General features: G+C 42.5%; 2 protein-coding genes across 2 annotated transcripts; both read right to left on the minus strand.

Annotated features, from left to right (window-relative positions):
- Nucleotides 1–491: 491 nt before the first annotated feature.
- On the minus strand, nt 492–5,788 carry LOC113896976 (interferon omega-1-like). Its single transcript, XM_027549131.1, has one exon. It carries the CDS (start codon nt 1,339–1,341, stop codon nt 679–681), a length of 663 nt encoding a protein of 220 aa, XP_027404932.1. The 5' UTR covers nt 1,342–5,788; the 3' UTR covers nt 492–678.
- Nucleotides 5,789–10,555: 4,767 nt separating this feature from the next.
- Nucleotides 10,556–12,726, minus strand: LOC113896977 (interferon omega-1-like). The gene has a single exon (XM_027549132.1). The coding sequence runs from the start codon at nt 11,338–11,340 to the stop codon at nt 10,708–10,710; it is 633 nt and encodes a 210-aa protein (XP_027404933.1). The 5' UTR covers nt 11,341–12,726; the 3' UTR covers nt 10,556–10,707.
- Between the last annotated feature and the right edge of the window lie 8,340 nt (nt 12,727–21,066).

The raw sequence follows: 21,066 nt of genomic DNA on the forward strand, positions 1-21,066 counted from the left end.
AATGAGTGGGTATAAATTAGTTATGCCTATGACATCAAGACTAACCATTTTCTATAATTTCATAATCTCCTTTCTACCTGTTTTCTCTTTGGCACCCTCGACAGCTTGTAGGAACTTAGTTCCCCACCAAGTCTCCCTGGAGGGAAAACTCAGAGTCCTAAAAACTGTACCACCAGAAAGCTTGAAGAACTCCACCTTTTGATGGACATTTGTTGAAAAGTGATAGAACTGTTCCACAGTATAAAGGTAACAAACACTGTTTTGTGATAGGTATATATAGACAAAATAAGGATTTAGATTTTCAAAATAAAAAAAACTCAAGAAGTTTACCTTGATAAGTATTTAATAAATAAAACAAATTACAATTTTAATGAAATAGGGGAATATATTTTCTAAATTTTAATACAATGTAAGCATATACATATTTTATATGAAAATATAAAATATTGAGATAAAGTAATACATTAAATAAATAAAGTATAAATAAATAACATCAAACAGTCATTGCTTATGGACTGATACCCCTTTTATATCCACTTGCTTACTAATACAGTATTACTATGTATTGGCTGAACTAATTGAATAAATCTGGTGGTTAAAGAAGAAACCAGAGTCTTCTGAAATGACAACACCAGAGTGTGCAAGGGTAATATGGAATATTAGTCATTGAGAGTCATGTCAAGCTGAGTTCAGGTCTCCATCCATTATTTTTAACCTTTCTTGCAAGCTGGTTGATGAAGAGAAGGATCTCATGATTTCCACTCTGACAATTTCCCAGGCACAGTCACTGTATTCCTTCTCTTTCAGGTAGACATGGATGCCCTGGAAGTACCTCTTCACGGCCAGTGTGGGGCCCATCCTTCCCAGGGAAAAGTCTTTCTCTCCCATCACCAGGCCCAGGCAGGTGTCCAGGTCATCCAGCTGCTGATGGAGTCCAGTGAGGAGCTGCTCCAGGAGGGTGGTGTCCCAGGCAGCAGAGGAGCGCTCTGTGTGGAAGAGGTTGAAGGTCTGCTGGAGCATCTCGTGGAGCACAGAGATGTCCTGGGGCTCCTGGAGCTGGCTGCCCTCCACCATCTCCTGAGGGAAAGCAAAGTCTTTTCTGTCCTGTAGACAGAAGCGAGGGGAGAGTCTCTTCATTTGGCCCAGGAGCCTGAGGTTCTTCCTGCCAACCAGCACATGGTTTTGAGACAGGTCACAGCCCAGGGATCTTCCCGAGCTGTAGCTGACCAGCACCAGGGCCATCAGTAGAGAGAGCACGAAGGCCATGGGGAAGATGAGGCTGCTGCTGGGCTGGCTGAGACGGCGTCTGGTGGAACCTTGAGGTAGGTTCTCTGATGCCATGCTTTCTAAGCAAGGCCATTAAATAGGGAACACAGTAATTTTCATTTTCTAATCATTTCTATACACTTTTACTTCCTATTTTCATTTTTCTGTTATGTATTCTGAATATGGTCAAAGAAATTGTCATCAATTTATAAACTACTAATTTTCCCTTTTCCCAGTAACTTCAGATGTGTTATCCAAATGGATATTCATCATCAAATGAGAAGGTCTTCATCTTATGTTAGAATTGAAGTACATTTGTAATTACACACATATTGCTCCCTGTCTCTCATGTGTAAATGTTCCTCTCCTCTTGTCCAGGAACACATTTGTAGCCCTCATCTTAGGCTCCATTTTCCCCTCTCACTTTACCTAGGAAGCCAGGCTCTCTCAGCCCTATGGTTTCCGTATTTATTTAGGGATTTACCAGATCACTGTGGCAGTTGAGCTCTTTGAAACAAGATGGGTTTTCCTTAGTGTTTGATTTAGAGAAGAGGCTGATTATTATCAGTCCATGAGTTTACCCCACGTTTTTCTTCCTTCTAGAACATGTTCCTGCAGGTCCATGTGGCTGTGTTTTAGGGAACCACAAATCAGGGCCATTACAGACATCACCCTTTCTTTCTGTAGAGACCTGTCGACCTCCACAAACTGGGCCAATACCCCCGCCAGAATCCTGGTTCTTCTCAGGGAACATGGGTGAGGAGACTCTACATCCAGGATAATTGTATTTCCCCAGCAGCACCTCACTCCCAAGGGAGAGATCACATGGAGCCACCCCCTGTCCTCTGGAATGACAGAGTCCCTTTCTCACCTGCTGGACTCCCTTTCTGCTGACAGGCTCACCACATCCTGTGGCCTCAAAATCTCCTTCTGTGGAGGGCTTGTTTATTTGTTGGGAAAATAAATTATCTTCCTGAACCCCATCTCTCCCCTGGAGCGTTTCTCTGAAGGAGCCGAGTTCTCGGTGTTGACCTCCTCTTCTCCTAACCTGTTTCCCCAGATATCCAAAATATCAGCAGTGCTCAGATGCTGAGAGCAAAAGTGTGTTTATGTGAAGGAATTTCCAACTGCAGTCATTTTGCTTTTAGTAGATAAATAATATCTAGTATGCCAAGTATAGTTTTTATTATTCAATTCTTTGAATTAAAATGTTCAACACTTGTTCTGCTCAGAGTTTCTGAGCTGGAGGAAGGAGATTCAGTGTTGGTGTTGTCTTTTGTGGAAGCTTATGTAACAGAATCTAGTGAGTTACAGTCATGTGTTCGGGCAGTTGATTCCACCCGGCATCTCTGTTCCTCTCTCTCTCTGTCTCCTCTGAGAATGCAGGGCAGTGAGCCCAATATATTAGATCAGGAGAAATAGCCTTCTTTCCTTGAGTGTAATTTTTAATTTAAACTTTTTATATTCACTTAGTGACTTATTGGACAAGATTCATCTCACTGCTCCTTCTCTGGTTGTAATTCAGGATGAGGTGAGAACAAGAAAGGGAACTAAAGAAAGGCAGAGGGGCTGCATCACTTTCAAGAGGTTATATTTTTTTGTTTCTCTTTGCAATTTTGCTAGAAAGTAAAATTCCACAGGTGGTGTGTTGGCAAGTAGAAAACAAGGGTAAGTCTCAATGTCATGAATATGAAAGAAAGGAAGTGGCTTTCCCTGACACAGTGATGTATTCTGGGTTAGCAAACTTCAGTGCAGGATAGCTGGGGCCTAGGCTGAGGCAGAGGGGAAGGATCAAGTCAATAGGAACAACAGAAAAGCTGGGACATGGCTGCTTCTGATAGAATCTCAAGGAAGGCCAAGTCCTGAGTCCATGGACTGCCCTCAGCTTTGTAAGACCAGCCACCTGATTTTTCTTTCCTTTAATCCATATGTGGTCAGTATAAGGGGAGAAGGAAGAAGTCACACGCACCAGCTCATGGGAGTCAGGCAATCAGAACCCCAGTTGCTAGAAGACTAACCCTCCCCTCTCTCACAGGGTCAAGGAGACCAGCCTTGCTCTGCATCTGTGACAAATCCACCTGGGCAATGAGAAGTTGCTTTGAAAAAATTAGAATGAAAGAGAATGAAATGATTCCAAAAGATCCTGATCTTAATCTGGGTAACAATAATTATGATATTAAAAATGTTAACAATTTTATTGATTGTAACCCTAATCTCCCTAATATCTCACCTTGTGATATCATCACATTGATGGGTTGGGTTTCTTAAGAATTTTAAATGTATTTAATTTATATATTTATTAGGCTGTGCCAGGTCTTAGTTGGGGCATGCTGGATCTTCCATAATCCTTGCGTCAGATAGGATCTTTACTTGTGGCATGGGAAGTCTTGGTTGTAGACTGTAGGCTCTAGTTCCCTGACCAGGAACAAGACATCAAAATTCTAGGAGAGTGGAAAAATTTTCTAGAATCTCTTCCTCAGCAAAGTACTTCAAGTGCTGTAGGATTTCTCTCCATTATGTACAAGGCCTTGCTGAAAAGGGAGGAAAGTTGGGCTCCTGGGCTCTTCACAGTCTTGTGGGCATTCCCTCTCCTAGAATGAACACTTAGGGATTCAACATGAAGACCCTTGACTGTGTTAAGAAACTTGCAGTCAAAGCTTCTCTTGGTTGGACTGAGGGTGGAGTAAAGAGGTTACTATTGGTTATACTGATATGAAAGATTGCTATCATTCTCTAAGCTCCACATTCTCAGGCTAATTTGCAAACTTTGTATTATTTGAAGTAAAGGACTGTCCTCTGTGACTGCTATTAAAGTCGTCTGGATGTTTTAGAAGACAAAATGAACATTCGGTGTTGGCTACGCTCAGGAGCCCCAGATTGTGTGAGACTAGAGCTTCCTGCTGCTCCCAGTCCCTGCTCTTCATCAGCTCTGAGTACTGGCCCTCAGCTGCTCTGTGCACATGCTACCTCCTTCCTCCTCGTCCTGCCTCCAAAGTCTTCTCCCCTGCTCCCAGGAGGACAGTCATCATCCCCTCCTGGAATCCACATCGACAAACACATTGTCATATATATGTGTGTGGTCAGCACACTTTGGTGAGAGAATGAAGAGAATGCTATGAATTAACCCATGTTCATTATTATGCCACTATTATCTGTAGACTACCAGAAAACAGGAGCAATAGTCCTGTAAATAACTGAAGAATTCAAATCTTATGTATTAGACACTTCAAAAGGAAATGCAGAGAGATATGGCAATTTAAAAATTGGTGCAATTTAAAAATTCCGCAATAGAGTATGGAATCACACCTCTAAATTTTCTTTTAGACTAAAGAAGAGAGATTGAGGCTCAGGTTTTTCTTTCAAGCTGAGTTGACTCATATAGATGAATATTTCCTTTTGGACTGAGATGTTTCCATGAGTATATTTCATTTCCAGTGTAATAACACAGAAGAAGCATCGAAGCTGTGACATTCTCTGATGCCCAGGAAGAAGGGAAAAGTTTCTCCATGAAAACAAAACTGAGAAAGTGTAGAAAATGACAATTCTGCCCTATTTACAGATCTTATTTGGGGGAAGGTGCTGAGAAAAGCTGGATAAAGGCTGGCACAGCCCAACATCTGCAGCATCACCAAGCTCACCAGATGCCAACACCTTCCCTGATGACACGGAGGGTGATGTTCTCCAGCCCTGGAGAATGGTGATCATCACCATTGCTACCTTCTGAGAGACCAGGAATCCCCCAAAATCAGCACTTCAGTAAAATTCAGTCCCATGGCTCCAGCTCAACAAGATGCTCAAATCTGCCTTTCCTGCGCTCCAGCAACCGGAGGCAATGGCAACCCACTCCAGTGTTCTTGCCTGGAGAATCCCAGGGACTGGGGAGCCTGGTGGGCTGCCGTCTAAGGGGTCACACAGAGTAGGACACAACTGAAGCAACTTAGTAGCAGCAGCTGCGACCAGGAGGGGACCACAGAACTCCCTGTAACAGAGCAACTGGCCTTTCTCGCCCAGCAGACCTGTCTCCAGATCCAGTGCCTTGAACTCCAACTCCACGTCCACCAGGAGAACTGGGGAGTCTGTGTAGGCAGGAGTCTCCAGCTGAGCTAGGTGCTGCTGGGGCCCAGGGAGAGCCTGGGGCCTTGGGAGCAATGAGGAACCTTCCTTTTGGGGCCAGATGGCCCAGGGGAGCTTTGCAGGAGTTTGGCTTAGAACTTGATTTCTGCACTTGCCCCTGAGTCCATCCTCCCCTTCCTGGGAAGAGATTTTAGCCAGAGCAGTTTACACTGGTGCCCGTTTATGCTGCGACTGATGGCTGGAAATCTGAGCATGTTGTGGCACAATTTCAGATTCCAGGTTGTTTCTCGGGGAAAAAACTAATTTGGGGAAAGGGGAAAGGCATGTACATTCCGGACAGTAAGCTAGATATTGGGACCATCCAGTGGAAAGACTTGAGGACAAGACTGAGACTTACAGGAGCCCCTGGGGAAAGGGAAAATGATTTTATTTATTTATTTATTTTTTGTCTTTTGTTTCATTAAATATATTTTAAAAGAATATTTCTTGAAACAAGTTTTTGGTTCATTTGTTCAGTCAATTTTGCCATTCATAAATCAGTTATTCAGTGAATTGATTTTTATTTTTTTAATTTTATTTTATTTTAACTTTACAATATTGTATTGGTTTTGCCATATATCAAAATGAATCTGCCACAGGTATACATGTGTTCCCCATCCTGAACCCTCCTGCCTCCTCCCTCCCCATACCATCCCTCTGGGTCATCCCAGTGCACCAGCCCCAAGCATCCAGTTTATTTAATATAAATGGTTAATTTCTCATGTAACATTCAAGTAGTTGAAAATATTTAAAATGTATAAAGAAGTCTGAAACTCACACCAAGTCTAAATATTCCTTATGCTAAAACAAAACTTTAAGTTCCTGCCTTCAGTGGAAGCAAAATCATCTGTAATGTTTTCAAAATTACTTCTTTGTTCACCTCAGTTCAATTGAGGGAAAGCCATATTTGAGAAACTTATGACCCAGTAGCTACCTTAAATAATTAATCTCAATTTTCAAAATCTTTTTTTCTTCTCATTTCCTTTAACTAAGGATCTTATGTTAAGCTTTCAAATCTATACATAGTTTTGCATTGGAGAGTTTTATTAACTTTTTAAGAATGTCGTTTCATACAGATAAGTGCTTTAAAATTCATAATCAAGATGTTTTTTAATTCAGCATAATGTAGGTTTACACTTAATATACCATTTCCTACCTAATAAGCATCTTATATGCCAAGTGCATTGATTGCATATTGATTTGATGCCCACTAAATATCTCGGTGTGCTTGGTACAGTCATGTGATTATTTTATTTGCTAGTAAAATTTCAAAATGTGTAGATATGTTTTGTACAATACTAAGAGTCAGGCACAACTGAGCGACTTCATTTTCACTTTTCACTTTTGGGCATTGGAGAAGGAAATGGCAACCCACTCCAGTGTTCTTGCCTGGAGAATCCCAGGGACAGAGGAGCCTAGTGGGCTGCCGTCTATGGAGTCTTACAGAGTCGGACACGACTGAAGCAACTTAGCAGCAGCAGCAGAAGCAGAAAAGATTAACTTATTCTAATTTTCAGAAGTGAGTTTTTGCATTAAAAATTAGAGTTGAGCAAGGCACAGATAAGGCATAATCATCTTTAGGGTAGACATAAAATAATGGAGAAACCTTTGTATACACCTTTATATACACTGTTGTCACAGTAACAACTCTCACATGTTTAATGTGGCCCTGATGCTTTATATAATCTACTCATTTAAGATAATTCTGTAAGTTGTTATATTAACATCATATAGAGTACAGAACATGAGATTTTATACTGAACAGAGTATATCTCATTATCCCTATTTTGATTTTAATTGGAGAATAATTGCTTTACAATGTTGTGCTGGTTTCTGCTATACAACAATGTAAACCAGCTATAGGTACACACATATCCACTCCCATATCCTTATTTTAAAGCTGAGAAAACAGTAGCATAGGACAAAAAACTCAACTGGACGAAATGATGCAGGAACTTGAGGGAAAACTAAAGAGATGCCCAGATAACAAATATACTGGTCACCTGAGAAGACAAGAGTAACCCGCAAAAAATAAAAACAAAAAAATGCAGCAAGATTGTCATTTTCAAACAGTTTAACTGGTAAAACTCTTTTAAGCTTATCATTATTATTATTATCATTATTACACTTAAACTTTTATTGACAACCCTGAGGACCAGTAGTATCCTACCATTGTGCACAATGCTGGGTGGGAATAAGAAATGGACACTTGCTCCTGCTCTGGGGAGTCAATTCCTACCCATCTAAGGGACTCTCAGAAGGTCCTGATGGAGGATGTGTGTAGGGGAGGGGAGTTTAAAATGAAAAGAAAGACTTTGATCTTGAAAAGTACAGATTATAGGAAATTCTTAAAATAATAAAGGTTGAAATATGCTGAATGAAATGTATAAATTGGTAGGATCTTTGTTGATCAATTTTTAAAAATGAACCCTGGCTTGTTACTGCAGGAACTTGGATATACCTCAATAACAATATTTTCTGTGCAGCCATTGACATATTGATTTTTAAAATCTTTCTTAGAAAATCATACTATTTGAAGACAGACAATATACCTATTGCCAGTAACTAACCTCCTGTTCAAATCTCAGCTACACGTACGTCCATGGTGGTGAATAAAAGATATGCTGGGTGTGCACAAGATAGTTCAGCATATGTCAAATGGTCAAATATCAAAGTTTTGGCTTAGGTTCTGGTTCAAGATGGCAGAGTAGAAGGACATGCACTCATCTCCTGCAAGAGCAACGAAATCGCAACTAGCTGTTGAACAACCATCCAGAGGAGGACTCTGGAGCCTGCCGAAAAAGGATGCCCCACGTCCAAACACAAATAAGAAACTACAAGATCCAGGAGTCTCTCAAGCACAATAAAAATAAATCCCATACCTGCCAGATGGGAAACCAACAAACTGGAAAACAATAATACCAGAAAAGTTCTCCCACTGGTGTCAAGGTTCTGAGCCTCATGTCATGCTTGCAAGCCTGCAAAGGGACTGGGAATCCCCAGGCAATCTGACTCTGAAGACCAGTGGGATTTGATTACAGGACTTCCACAGGGCGGTGGGAGAGACTCTTCTTGCAGGGGACAAACAAAATCTTGCATGCACCAAGACCCAGGGGAAGGGAGCAGTGACCCCACAGGAGACTGAACCAGACCCACCTCCTAAAGTTGGAGTCTCCTAGGGAAGTGTGGGTCAGCAGTGGCTTGCCCTGGGGACAAGGGTACTAGCAGCAGCAATCCTGGAAGGTGGCCCTTGGTGTGAGTCTCCTTGGAGGTTGCCGAAAATCAAGCACCTCATTCATTAATCATGTTTCTCACTTCTTTAGTATGAGAAGAGGTAAAACTGGCTTCTGAACCATTTCTTGGGTTTTGTTCTTTCAGTAGCAAAACAGAGGCTCTAGGACGTGACATTGCCAGCAAGTATGGACAAAGGATTTTATGGAAAGGAGAACTAGGATCCAACCTGGGACAGCCCAGAACTGGAGATCAGAACCACACACTTCACAGCCCGTGCTCTTTCCTTCCTGCCTCTGTTTGTGTTTGATTATCTGTACTGATATGCGATCTCTATTCTTTCCCTATTATCGTATTTATGTTAGATCAAGCATTTTCTACCAATTCATCTTTCTCAAAGAGTTTTTTATGAACTCACAGGAATGTTTTTCGGAGAAGGCATTGGCACCCCATTCCAGTACTCTTGCCTGGAGAATCCCATGGATGGAGGAGCCTGGTGGGCTGCAGTCCATGGGGTCACTAAGAGTCAGACAGGACTGAGCCACTTCACTTTCACTTTTCACTTTCATGCATTGGAGAAGGAAATGGCAACCCACTCCAGTGTTCTTGCCTGGAGAATCCCAGGGACGGGGGAGCCTGGTGGGCTGCCGTCTATGGGGTCACACAGAGTCGGACACAACTGAAGTGACTTAGCAGCAGTAGCAGCAGCAGGAATGCTTTTAGAAGTATGAAACCCAGAAATTGGAATGCTCTTCAGCATACAGCAAAGGAACGTTCTCACACTGAGAGCACTATGAAACTAGCACCCAAGTGGAAAAGAAAATTCCTTTGTCAGGGGCCAGCACCTTTCCATGCGCTCTCCAGTCGCTGTCTCAGGGCAGCTGTCCTGTCTCCTCCCTGAGGGCAGCCACTCCGTGATTCTCACAGTCCTGATGATTTCTGCCAGGAGCACTTGATGTCTCTTGTGTGATATGGACTCATTGAATCCAAACAGTAATTGTATGAAAACCACTCTTACTGTCCCCATATTAAAGATGAGGACACTGACCTGTTGTGTTTGTGAGATTTTTCAGGGTCACACTGTTGGTAAATAGCAGAGGTGGGATTCAGAGGTTTTGGAATTTCTAGAACTCTCCTTTCACTTGGGCTCTCTTCCTGTGGCTTCCACTCTTATTACACCATGCAGCTAGAAACCAGCACAGAACAGAGCTCCTGTGTGGAGGCAGTGAAGGTATTGTGGAAGGGAGTGAATTGCTCAGTGAGGCAGTGCTGAGGAGAAGGTGGAAGGCAGAGTATTGGAGTCAGGAGCAGCCAGTCAACACCATATGGCATCAGCTTTCCTGCAGGAGGTGACTGCTTCCCTCAGATATGTATATCAACCATTCTTTAATGAGTGGGTATAAATTGGTTATGCCTGTGACATCAAGACTAACCATTTTCTACAATTTCATAATTTCCTGTCTAACATTTTTTTTTTTTTTTGGCACCCTCCACAGCTTAGAGGATATAAGTTCCTCAACCAAGGCACCCTGGAGGAAAAACTCAGAGCCCTAACAATGGCACCCACAGAAAATTCTCAGAATTCCACCTTTTGACAAACATGTCCTAGAAAATGATAGAAATGTTCCACAGTATAAAGCGAACAAATACTATTTTGTGCAATGTATATGTAGACACAATAGGATTCAGGTTTTCAAAATAAAATTTCAAAATAAAAATTCAAGAAATTTATCTTGATAACTATTTAATAAATAAATAACAATTTTAATGAAATAGGGAATATATTTTTTAAATTTCAATACATACACATATTTTATATGAAAATATAAATATGATGAGATAAAATATTACATTACATTAACTAAAGAAAGAATAAATAAATAACATCAGGGCAGTCATCACTTATGGATTGATACCCCTGTACTTGATTACTTTCTTATTACTACTGATATGTATTGGCTGAGTTAATTCAATAAATTTGGTGGCTAAAGCAGAATTCAGAGTCTTCTGAAATGACCCCGGGTGAGTTACAAGGATGATGTGGCAACTTAGTCAGTGAGAGTCATGTCAAGGTGAGTTCAGGTCTCCATCCATCATTCATAACCTTTCTTGCAAGCTGGTTGATGAAGACAAGGATCTCATGATTTCCACTCTGACAATTTCCCAGGCGCAGTCGCTGTATCCCTTCTCTTTCAGGTAGACATGGATGCCCTGGAAGTACCTCTTCACGGCCAGTGTGGGGCCCGTCCTTCCCAGGGCAGAGTCTTCCTCTCCCATCACTTGCCCCAGGCAGGTGTCCAGGTCGTCCAGCTGCTGATGCAGTCCAGTGCGGAGCTGCTCCAAAAGGATGGTGTCCCAGGCAACAGAGGAGCGCTCTGTGTGGAAGAGGTTGAAGCTCTGCTGGAGCATCTCATGGAGCACAGAGAAGGCCTGGGCCTCCTGGAGCTGGCTGCCCTCCACCATCTCCTGGGGGAAAGCGAAGTCTTTTCTGTCCTGCAGACAGAAGCGAGGGGAGAGTCTCCTCATTTGGCCCAGGAGCCTGAGGTTCTGCCTGCCAACCAGCACATGGTTTTGAGACAGGTCACAGCCCAGAGATCCTCCTGGGCCATAGCTGACCAGCAACAGGGCCATCAGTAGAGAGAGCACACAGGCCATGGGGAAGATGAGGCTGCTGCTGGCCTGACAGAGACGGTGTCTGGTGGAACCTTGAGGTAGGTTCTCTGATGCCATGCTTTCTAAGCAAGGCCATTAAATAGGGAACACAGTAATTTTCATTTTCTAGTCATTTCTCTACACTTTTACTTCCTTTTTTTGATTTTCATGTATGTGTTCACAATATGATCAAAGAAAACAATCTAAACTACTAATTTTATCTATTTCTCAATAACTTCAAATATTCCCAGCCAAGTGGATATGTATCAATGAAATGAGAAAAATCTTTGTCTTAAGTCAGATGTACTTTTGTAATTACACACATTATTGCTCACTGTCTCTCATGCCTAAATGTTGCTCTCCTCTTATCCAGGAACACATTTGTAGCCCTTATCTTAGGCTCCATTTTCCCCTTTTACTTTACATGGGAATCTAGTCTCTCTCAGCTCTGTGGTTTCCGTATTTTTTAGGAATTTACCAGATCACTCTAGCCATTAAGCTCTTTAAAACAAATGATGGGTTTTCTTCAGTGTTTGATTTACAGAAGAGGCTGATTATTACGAGTCCAAGATCTTCTTCCATGTTTCTAGAACAAATTCTAGAACAATTTCCTGCAGGTCCCTGTGGTTGTGCTTCAGGGGACCATGACGTCAGGACTGTTACAGATATCACCTTTTCTTTCCACCATTTTCTTTCTGGAGACCTGTTGTCCTCCACAGACTGAGCCAATAATTCCACCAGAATCCTGGTTCTTCTCAGGAAACATGAGTGAAGAGACTCTAAATCCAGGACAACTCTATTCTCCAAGCAGCACCTTGTAAGGGAGAGATGACATGGAGCCTCACCCTGTCCTCTAGAATGACAGGGTCTGCTTCCAAACCTGCTGGATACCCTCCCTGAGAGCAGGCTCAATCCTCAGAATCCTGAGGGCTTGAAAATCTCCTTTCTGTGGAGGGCCTGTTTACTTGTTGGGAAAAAACTCATCTTCCAGAACCCTTCCCGCTCCCCTGCAGTGTTTGTGTGAAGGACCCTGTTACTCTGTGGTGACTTCCTCTTCTCCTGGTCTGTGTCCTCAGGTGTCCATAGTGTCAGCAGCCCTCAGACGCTAAGAGCAAATGTGTGTTTGTGCAATAAGTGGAGAAATTAATCCAACTGCACTCCCTTAACCTTAATAAAAATAAAAGGACCCAGGTATCGAACCCGGGTGTCCTGCCTCACAGAACAAGTCTTGGCCATCTGAGCTACCAGGGAAGCCCTAGCCTTGGTAGACAAATAATTTTTATTTGACCAAGTATAGATATAATTATTCAACCCTTTTACTATTGAGCACTTGTTCTACTGAAATTTTCTGAGCTTGAGGTAGGAGATTCAATGATGATGTTGTTTCTGATTAGAAGCTATTTCACAGAACCAAGGGTTGAGCTTCATTTGTTCATTCAGTTCAGTTCAATTCAGTCGCTCAGTTGTGTCTGACTCTTTGCAACCCCATGGACTGCAGCACACCAGGCTTCCCTGTCTATCACCAACTCCCAGAGCTTATTCAAACTCATGTCCATTGAGTCAGTGATGCCATCCAACCGTCTCATCCTCTGTTGTCCTCCTCTCCTCCTTCCTTCAGTCATTCCCAGCATCAGGGTCTTTTCCAATAAGTCAGTTCTTCATAACAGGTGGCCAAAGTGTTGGAGTTTCAGCTTCAGCATCAGTCCTTCCGATGGATATTCAGAACTGATTTCCTTTAGGATGGACTGGTTGGATCTCCTTGCTGTCCAAGGGACTCTCAAGAGTCTTATCCAACACCACAGTTCAAAAGCATCAATTCTTTGGTGCTCAGCTTTGTTTTATAGTCCAACTCATATCCATACACGACTACTGGAAAAACCATAGCTGTGTTTGACTAGATGGACCTTTGTTGGTAAAGTAATGTCTCCGCTTTTTAATATGCTGTCTAGGTTGGTCATAACTTTTCTTCCAAGGAGCAAGTTTCTTTTAATTTCATGGTTGCACTCACCATCTGTAGTGATTTTTGAGCCCCCCAAAATAAAGTCTGCCACTGTTGCCATTGTTTCCCCATCTATGTGCCATTAAGTTGTGGGACCAGATGCCATGATCTTAGTTTTCTGAATGTTGCGCTTTAAGCCACCTTTTTCACTCTCCTCTTCCACTTTCATCAAGAGGCTCTTTATTTCTTCTTCACTTTCTGCCATAAGGGTGGTGTCACCTGTATATCTGAGGTTATTGATATTTCTCCTGGCAATCTTGATTCCAGCTTATGCTTCATCCTCCCAGAATTTCTCATGATGTACTCTGTATATAAGTTAACTAAGCAGAGTGACAATATACAGCTTTGACATACTCCTTTCCTGATTTGAAACCATCAGTTGTTCCATGTCCAGTTCTAACCGTTGCTTAAGCCAGCTGAATTCCATGGGCATCTCTGTTCCTCTGAGAATTCAGGGCAGTGAGGACCAAGCTAGTAGGTCAGGAGAAATACCCTTTTTTCCTTTACTTGAGTGTAATATTTCATTTAGTTTTTAATAGCCTATATTCACTTAGTGTGGAGAAGGCAATGGCACCCCACTCCAGTACTCTTGCCTGGAAAATCCCATGGACAGAGGAGCCTGGTGGGCTGCAGTCCATGGGGTTGTGAAGAGTCGGACACGACTGAGCGACTTCACTTTCGCTTTTCACTTTCATGCATTGGAGAAGGAAATGGCAACCCACTCCAGTGTTCTTGCCTGGAGAATCTCAGGGACGGTGGAGCCTGGTGGGCTGCCGTCTATGGAGTCACACAGAGTCAGACATGACTGAAGCGACTTAGCAGCAGCAGCAGCAGCATTCACTTAGTGACTTACTGGACAAGATTTGTCTCAGTGCTCCTGATCTAGTTCTAATTCATCATGAGATAAAGGAAAGTAAAGAAAGCCATAGGGGCTGCATCTCTATCACTTTCAAGACTTTAGATTTTGTTTCTCTTTGCAAGTTTCCTAGAAATTGCAATTGGAGATGTGTTTTGTGGACAAAAACAAAGCAAGTGTAAGTCTTCAATGTCATGAATGTGGAAGAAGGGAAGTGGTTTTCCCCTGACACAGTGACGTATTCTGAGTTAGCAAACTTCAGTGCAGCACAGCTGGGGACAGGGCTGTGGCAGAGGGGGAGGATGAGGCCAGTGTGAACAAGGAAAGGCTGGGACATAGCTGCTTCTGACGGAAGCTCAATAAAGGCTAAGCCCTGGCTCCATTGACTGCTTTCAGCATTGTATATTAGTCGTTTGATGTTTCTTTCATATAATCCACATGTGATCAGTAATAAGGAAAGAAGGAATAAGACACACCCACCAGCTCATAAGAGACTGACAAGCAGAACCCAGTTGTTAGAACAATAACCCTCTCTGGCAGGATCATGGAATCTAGCTTTGCTGAGCATTTGTGTAGGTGATAAACACACCTGGGCACTGAGAAGATGTTTGGGAAAGCTGGAATTAAAAGGAAGGAATTAGACGATTTTAAAGATTCTGATCTTATTCTAGATAATAGTAATTGTGATATTAAAAATAATAACTATTGGGGTGGGGAGCACATGTGTGCCTGTGGCGGATTCATTTCGGTGTATGGCAGAACCAATGCAATGTTGTAAAGTTTAAAAGTGAAATAAATTAAAAAAAAATAATAATAACTGAATTTTATTGCTTGCTACTAATGGACTAGCCACTTTTCTAAGTTCTTTCAAATTTTGACTCGGTCTTCTCATTAACACTATGAGGTTATAGTCAGTCATGCAACTAGAGAGAAACATAAATCTTGACAACCAAACTATTCCTAATGTACCAAAGATACAAGGGAACACCTTAGTGGCTCCACAATGATTTTTCTTAAAGAACCCATCAAAAAAGTCAAGAGTTCAATTGAAGATGATATTTAGGAATGAATGAAACAAGTAGATCCAGGAGAGTGAGATGACAGAGGACCCTAATCCACCTCAAATGCCAAAGGGTACTAGTCTATGGTTTTGTGGGGTGATTCGGGTGTGGTCTGAGTGAACAGAACTAAGTTCTAATCAAAAACACAAAATCACTGGTGTGTAGTTAGAATAGACTAGATATGTCTGTCAAGTGAAGAAGAAAAAGAAAGCATTTCCTAGAGTTTCCTAGAGGTCTAGTCATCAGGATCCTATATTTTCACTGCTGCAGGCCGGGTTCAATCCCTGATTGGGGAACTGAGATCCCACAAGCAGCACAGCAAGAACTCTTAAGATTTTATGAGTTATTTCATCAATGAAATTTAGTGAAATGTTATTAAACCTACAGGAGCTGACTGACTCCTGAAATCTTTGTTGTTTTAACTCTTGACTTTTCCAGTGAGTTTAAGAACAAAGAAAAAGCACCTACCCATTTTAGCTCTGATGTTTCTCCTTCAGGATGACAACTAAAATGTCATTTGCCATCTTGTTCTACATGAATGAAGTCACTATACCCACTGCAGTCCCTGACCTCCAGCACTCCCTGATAGGAGTTAAGGGGGGAGATCAGGAACGAGGCTGGGAAAACTGACACAACAGGCCAGCAGAGAGTTAGATAATTCCCAGAGAAAATTTTTGAACCCAGTTTTTGCAACTTCTCATACTTAGAAAACACGGACATCGTTTATAGAGACATCTGTTCCTCCTGACCCTCAGCCTCCTTCTACCAAGATGTGAGCTTGATGCCATGTAACCCCTTTACTACAAACACGTGTACACTGACCTCCCGCTAAGGCCTTGAGCAGGTCCTCAGAGCTGAGGAGAGCCTGTCTTCCAGCCTGTAGTCCTCAGGAAGTCTTCCCCCAAAACTGAACTCCTGGCTCTCACACTGCTGGATATTTTTCAGTCGACAAGGACCTCTCCCAGGAGACCTCCTCAGGTCAGCCTGTTGCTCTCGCTCTCATTCTCTTTCATTTCCACCTCCAGTCCAGACAGCTCATCCTGTGGTCCACTGAGTCCAGTGAAGACCCTCTGCTCTTTCTTTTTCCAGCCACTAGTCATGATGTGGGCTTTGAAGAGACCTCATGTGTGACCAAGAGGGAAGAGCACACAGGCTTCCTGGACAGATGCAGCGCAGGTTTAGTGTATGTGCTGCTGAAGTGAGCACAGCAGCACCGGTTTTGATGGGCTCCTTAGCAGGGAGGGTCTGGAATGAACTCCAGCGTCAGCCTTATGGTCTTACATGGTTGTGTTTGTTTAAATTTCTAGCCTCAATCTTTTAAATATCAAAAATAATACTATGGGGTTGAAATAAAAATATTACTTAGGAAATCATTTGTTAACAAAATGATATTTTTAGCAGTAATATAGGAATGGTTTTTGCTTGTGTTAGGGCCCTAATCCTCTGGAAGGGTTCCAAACCGAAAATGTACTTTAAATGTCCTCTGTCTTTAAACGTATCTGCTGCTGCTGCTGCTAAGTCGCCTCAGTCGTGTCCGACTCTGTGCAACCCCATAGAGGGCAGCCCAGTAGGCTCCTCTGTCCCTGGGATTCTCCAGGCAAGAATACTGGAGTGGGTTGCCATTTCCTTCTCCAATGCATGAAAGTGAAAAGTGAAAGTGAAGTCGCTCAGTTGTGCCCAACTCTTAGCGACCCTATGGACTGGAGCCTACCAGGCTCCTCCATCCATTGGATTTTCCAGGCAAGAGTACTAGAGTGGGGTGCCATTGCCTTCTCCGTTAAAAATGCTATATGTACCAACTGGAGAGAAGAGAGAGGATCAATCCATCAATGTCCTCTTTCGCAACTGCCCACGTTAAATACATGAATTTCCACAAAAATCGTTGTTAATTTTAGAATCTTCCAGTGTGCACATTACTGTCATATGTCCTGCAAGGAAGGATCTGTCCCACTGTTGCTAAATGTATTAAAGCCCTGCCTGTGTCCCTTCTATGCAAGCTTGTTTGATCTTGTTTGTCCCTCAATAAGGCAAAGATACCATGATGGAATTTAAGAGCTTCCTTGGATTGCATTGTCCCCAGGCACCTCTTGTCCTGCTGTGTGATAACTTGCTGAGTCCTAAGGAAGAAACAAGTCTGCAGCTGTGACGGGAGTGATCGTTGCCCCTTTCAGGACTCTGCAGGCTGCTGTGGTATGAACGTCACCCATGGGGACATAGCTGGTGGCCAGGCATTCATGCTCTGTCTCTGTGCTCTCAGCATCCGCTCAGTCTTCTCATTCTCTGAACAGGAATGTTGTGGAGAAGCACTTGCCTCAGTGCAGCTCATCTGTGTTGTTCCATGTCCTGAGGACCTGCCGCTGCTCCACAAACACTTTAAAGTTCTCTGTTCTCCTTCCAAGTTCTCAAGCTGCTGCTGACTTTCAGCTACATGTTTCCTGCACTTTGGGCCTTTTGAGCAAATGAGACTCCTGACCCAGGCAAGCTCCTCCTAGTGTAATCAGCACGTGGAAGAGCCCAGGGAGAGGCACAGAGGAGCCCCTGGTGTCTCCACCATTGTTCACTGTGGTGCAGTTCCCTCTATTTAGTGTGTTTCTTTGGGAGGCTGGACAGTCTGGACCTGCAGTGCTTTTCAGGCAGAGTGGGTGAAGTCATAAGAGAGTGTCTGACAGACCTAGAACATTAACTCAGGTTCTGCTTTTTGGTTGGTGGCTTTGCTGTCTTAAGGGTAAATTCACAACCAGAAAGCGTAACAGAGTGGAGAAGGCAATGGCACCCCACTCTAGTACTCTTGCCTGGAAAATCCCATGGATGGAGGAGCCTGCTAGGCTGCAGTCCACGGGGTCGCTAAGAGTTGGACATGCCTGAGCGACTTCACCTTTCATTTTTCACTTTCATTAATTGGAGAAGGAAATGGCAACCCAGAAAGCGTAATAGAGTGGAGAAGGCAATGGCACCCCACTCCAGTGTTCTTGCCTGGAGAACCCCAGGGTCGGGGGAGCCTGGTGGACTGCTGTCTATGGGTCGCACAGAGTCGGACATGACTGAAGTGACTTAGCAGCAGTAGCAGCAAGCGTAATAGAGAAGGACACAGCTGTATGAATGGAGAGGACACCTTCATGCAGAGTGAATGAGGAGAGCACACTGGGGATTTCTATACTGGGAGGAGTGAATGATTGTGATATTTGAGTGTAAGAATGAGACCCAGGGGAGCAGAGATGGAGCAGAATGGTGCCATGTATCAGAATCAGCAGATAGGTGCATGGTATGTTATATATGTAGTGTGCTTTATTACTTCATTTTTCACACATGTATATATTATTATTTTATCATGTATATAATTACATACAATCGATGAAACACTTCCCCCCAATACTTTTATTTAGGTTGTTATTGTTTTGCAGTCAGTGAAAGAGGGAGGGTAGAATTCATTATTTCCATTTAGATTTATATGAAAGAAAAGAAAACATGCTCTACCTGTTTAGCCCTCACTCAGTGGGTGATGCTTGGCTAAGTGCTCTTAAATGTTCTGCTTTTTCTGACACTCCAAACACTAGGAACATTTTCACTCACTTTATATTTGAGGAGACTGAGGCTCAACAAAGTTCAGCAATTTCCTTGATTACCCGTCTAGATTCGATGCAGGATCTAATATCACATAGAAATCATTTTTTAACTTTCAGCCCGTTTGATTCTCAGCCCTTTGTTTTCTTCTCCGGTGTTTTGGGGAGATCGTTTCTCCAGGTTGGCTCCCAAGTGCACTGGATGCTCCACCTCTGGGCCCTTTGCAGACTCTCCTTTACTTTCTCAACCTTCAGAGTGGCAGGTCCTCATGAGCTTTAGGTCATCTTCTCATTCTACACGCTAATCCTAAAGCACGACATCCATATAAGCTTCTACCAATGGGAAATGGGAAATCTGTCTTTAGGTGTTTTTTGGGCACTCTATAGACTAATCAGCTTTCTCCCCTTCCCGAGAGGCCTCAACCAGATTCTGGTGGGAGAATCCCCTTTTGTCTAGCTCTCATTGTAACAGGAAACTTAAATAATTAAGCATGATTATTGCTTTTATACTTTTCTCTTCCAAACTAAACCCTCCAAAAGAAGAGGTTTCCTATTTGGTTTTTCCACCTCTGTGTTTTCAGAACTGAAAGTATATCTGAGATGTATGTATATATATATATATATATATATATATATATATATATCTGATATAGAAATAAACAATTTTAAATCGGATATCTGATATAGAAATATGCAGTTTTAAGTTATAACCTGCTGAAAGAAGTGAGTAATGAGTAGAATTCTTCATCCATGTTTCAGTATGCGTTGTGAATTTAAGCTATTTCTTTTTATAAGAGTAACAATTCCAAGCTGTCTTCTGGGGAAGAGTTTTGTAAATTAAAGGAGAAAATAATTTGAAAAACAATAAAGGTAAGTATCTTTTCTTCTATTTGAATACATTATAAATTTGAACATGATAGTGTATGAACAAAACTATTCTAAATACCATACATAGTATGACTGAGGAAAAGTACAGGATGAATACATTAGAGCCCTTTGCACTCTAATCGCTGTTATTTTGACTCCTGATCTGATCATTCCTAAACCTCTAGTGTATCTGAGACTAATTGGGATACTTGCTGTGTCCTCAAACTGCGTTCTTCAGCTTTTAGTACCGTAAATGTCTGTTAAAAGTTGATGATGATGGACTAGAGAAAAGGAACGGAGGTAAATTGGCCTTGACAGTGATCATTAGCATTCATTTGGGGAGGAGTTGGGTTGTGTCTACTTCTAGTTCTGCCTTTGTTTCTGCCCTCTTGATTTTGTACATCAACTACACTGGCTTATGGTACTGGATTGGTTTTCTTGAAAACAGATTTATTAGACGTGTTTGACAAGTAACCACCACAGGAGAAAGGCGTATGTCTTGTTCACCATTCTGTCATGAGCACAGAGTTCATAATAATTACACTGAATTCACAAAGAGTATTCTTAGAGTTTCCATCAGACCTCCCATCAGAATCTTCTATTGACTTCACTTATTGGCCTTCTTAATAGAAGGAGTTAATAGGCATCATTAGCTGACTGAGTACATTTCTACTGTGCCTCTTGGATCATCATTTTCATCTCATAGTGGAGCTGTAGGGTCTGTGATGCTAGGTAATCAGCCCTCATGCTTTCCTGATTTCAGAGTCTTTGTAATTTTATATGTTCTATTTCATTTAGTATTTTTTTGGGCAGGAGTTGTCTTTCTACTTCTGAATTACTTTCTGTATCATTTTGAGGTTGTAGCTTAATAAGAAAGTAAAAATGGAAACATAAAAGGGCCTGTACCATGATTTTCCATAATGTTCAATTCATCACTGATTTTCTTCCCCATTCAGCTTTCTTGGAAAGCTGTCACTGTGTTGGAAGCATTGAGGCAAAAGGAAAACAAATGCTATTCTAACTATCAGATCAGATCAGTTGCTCAGTCGTGTCTGACTCTTTGCAACCCCATGAATCACAGCACGCCAGGCCTCCCTGTCCATCACCAACTCCTGGAGTTCACTGAGACTCACGTCCATCGAGTCACTGATGCCATCCAGCCATCTCACCCTCTGTTGTCCCCTTCTCCTCCTGCCCCCAATTCCTCCCAGCATCAGAGTCTTTTCCAATGAGTCAACTCTTCGCATGAGGTGGCCAAAGTACTGGAGATTCAGCTTTGGCATCATTCCTTCCAAAGAAATCCCAGGGATGATCTCCTTCAGAAGGGACTGGTTGGATCTCCATGCAGTCCAAGGGACTCTCAAGAGTCTTCTCCAACACCACAGTTCAAAAGCATCAGTTCTTCAGCGCTCAGCCTTCTTCACAGTCCAACTCTCACATCCATACATGACCACAGGAAAA

The sequence above is a fragment of the Bos indicus x Bos taurus genome, chromosome 8, assembly GCF_003369695.1.
Source record: "Bos indicus x Bos taurus breed Angus x Brahman F1 hybrid chromosome 8, Bos_hybrid_MaternalHap_v2.0, whole genome shotgun sequence".
Classification (NCBI taxonomy): Eukaryota; Metazoa; Chordata; class Mammalia; order Artiodactyla; family Bovidae; genus Bos; species Bos indicus x Bos taurus.

Excerpts from the sequence above, each read along its gene's own strand:
- LOC113896976 (XM_027549131.1), bottom strand. The coding sequence starts at position 1,341 with ATGGCATCAGAGAACCTACCTCAAGGTTCCACCAGACGCCGTCTCAGC.
- LOC113896977 (XM_027549132.1), bottom strand. The coding sequence starts at position 11,340 with ATGGCATCAGAGAACCTACCTCAAGGTTCCACCAGACACCGTCTCTGT.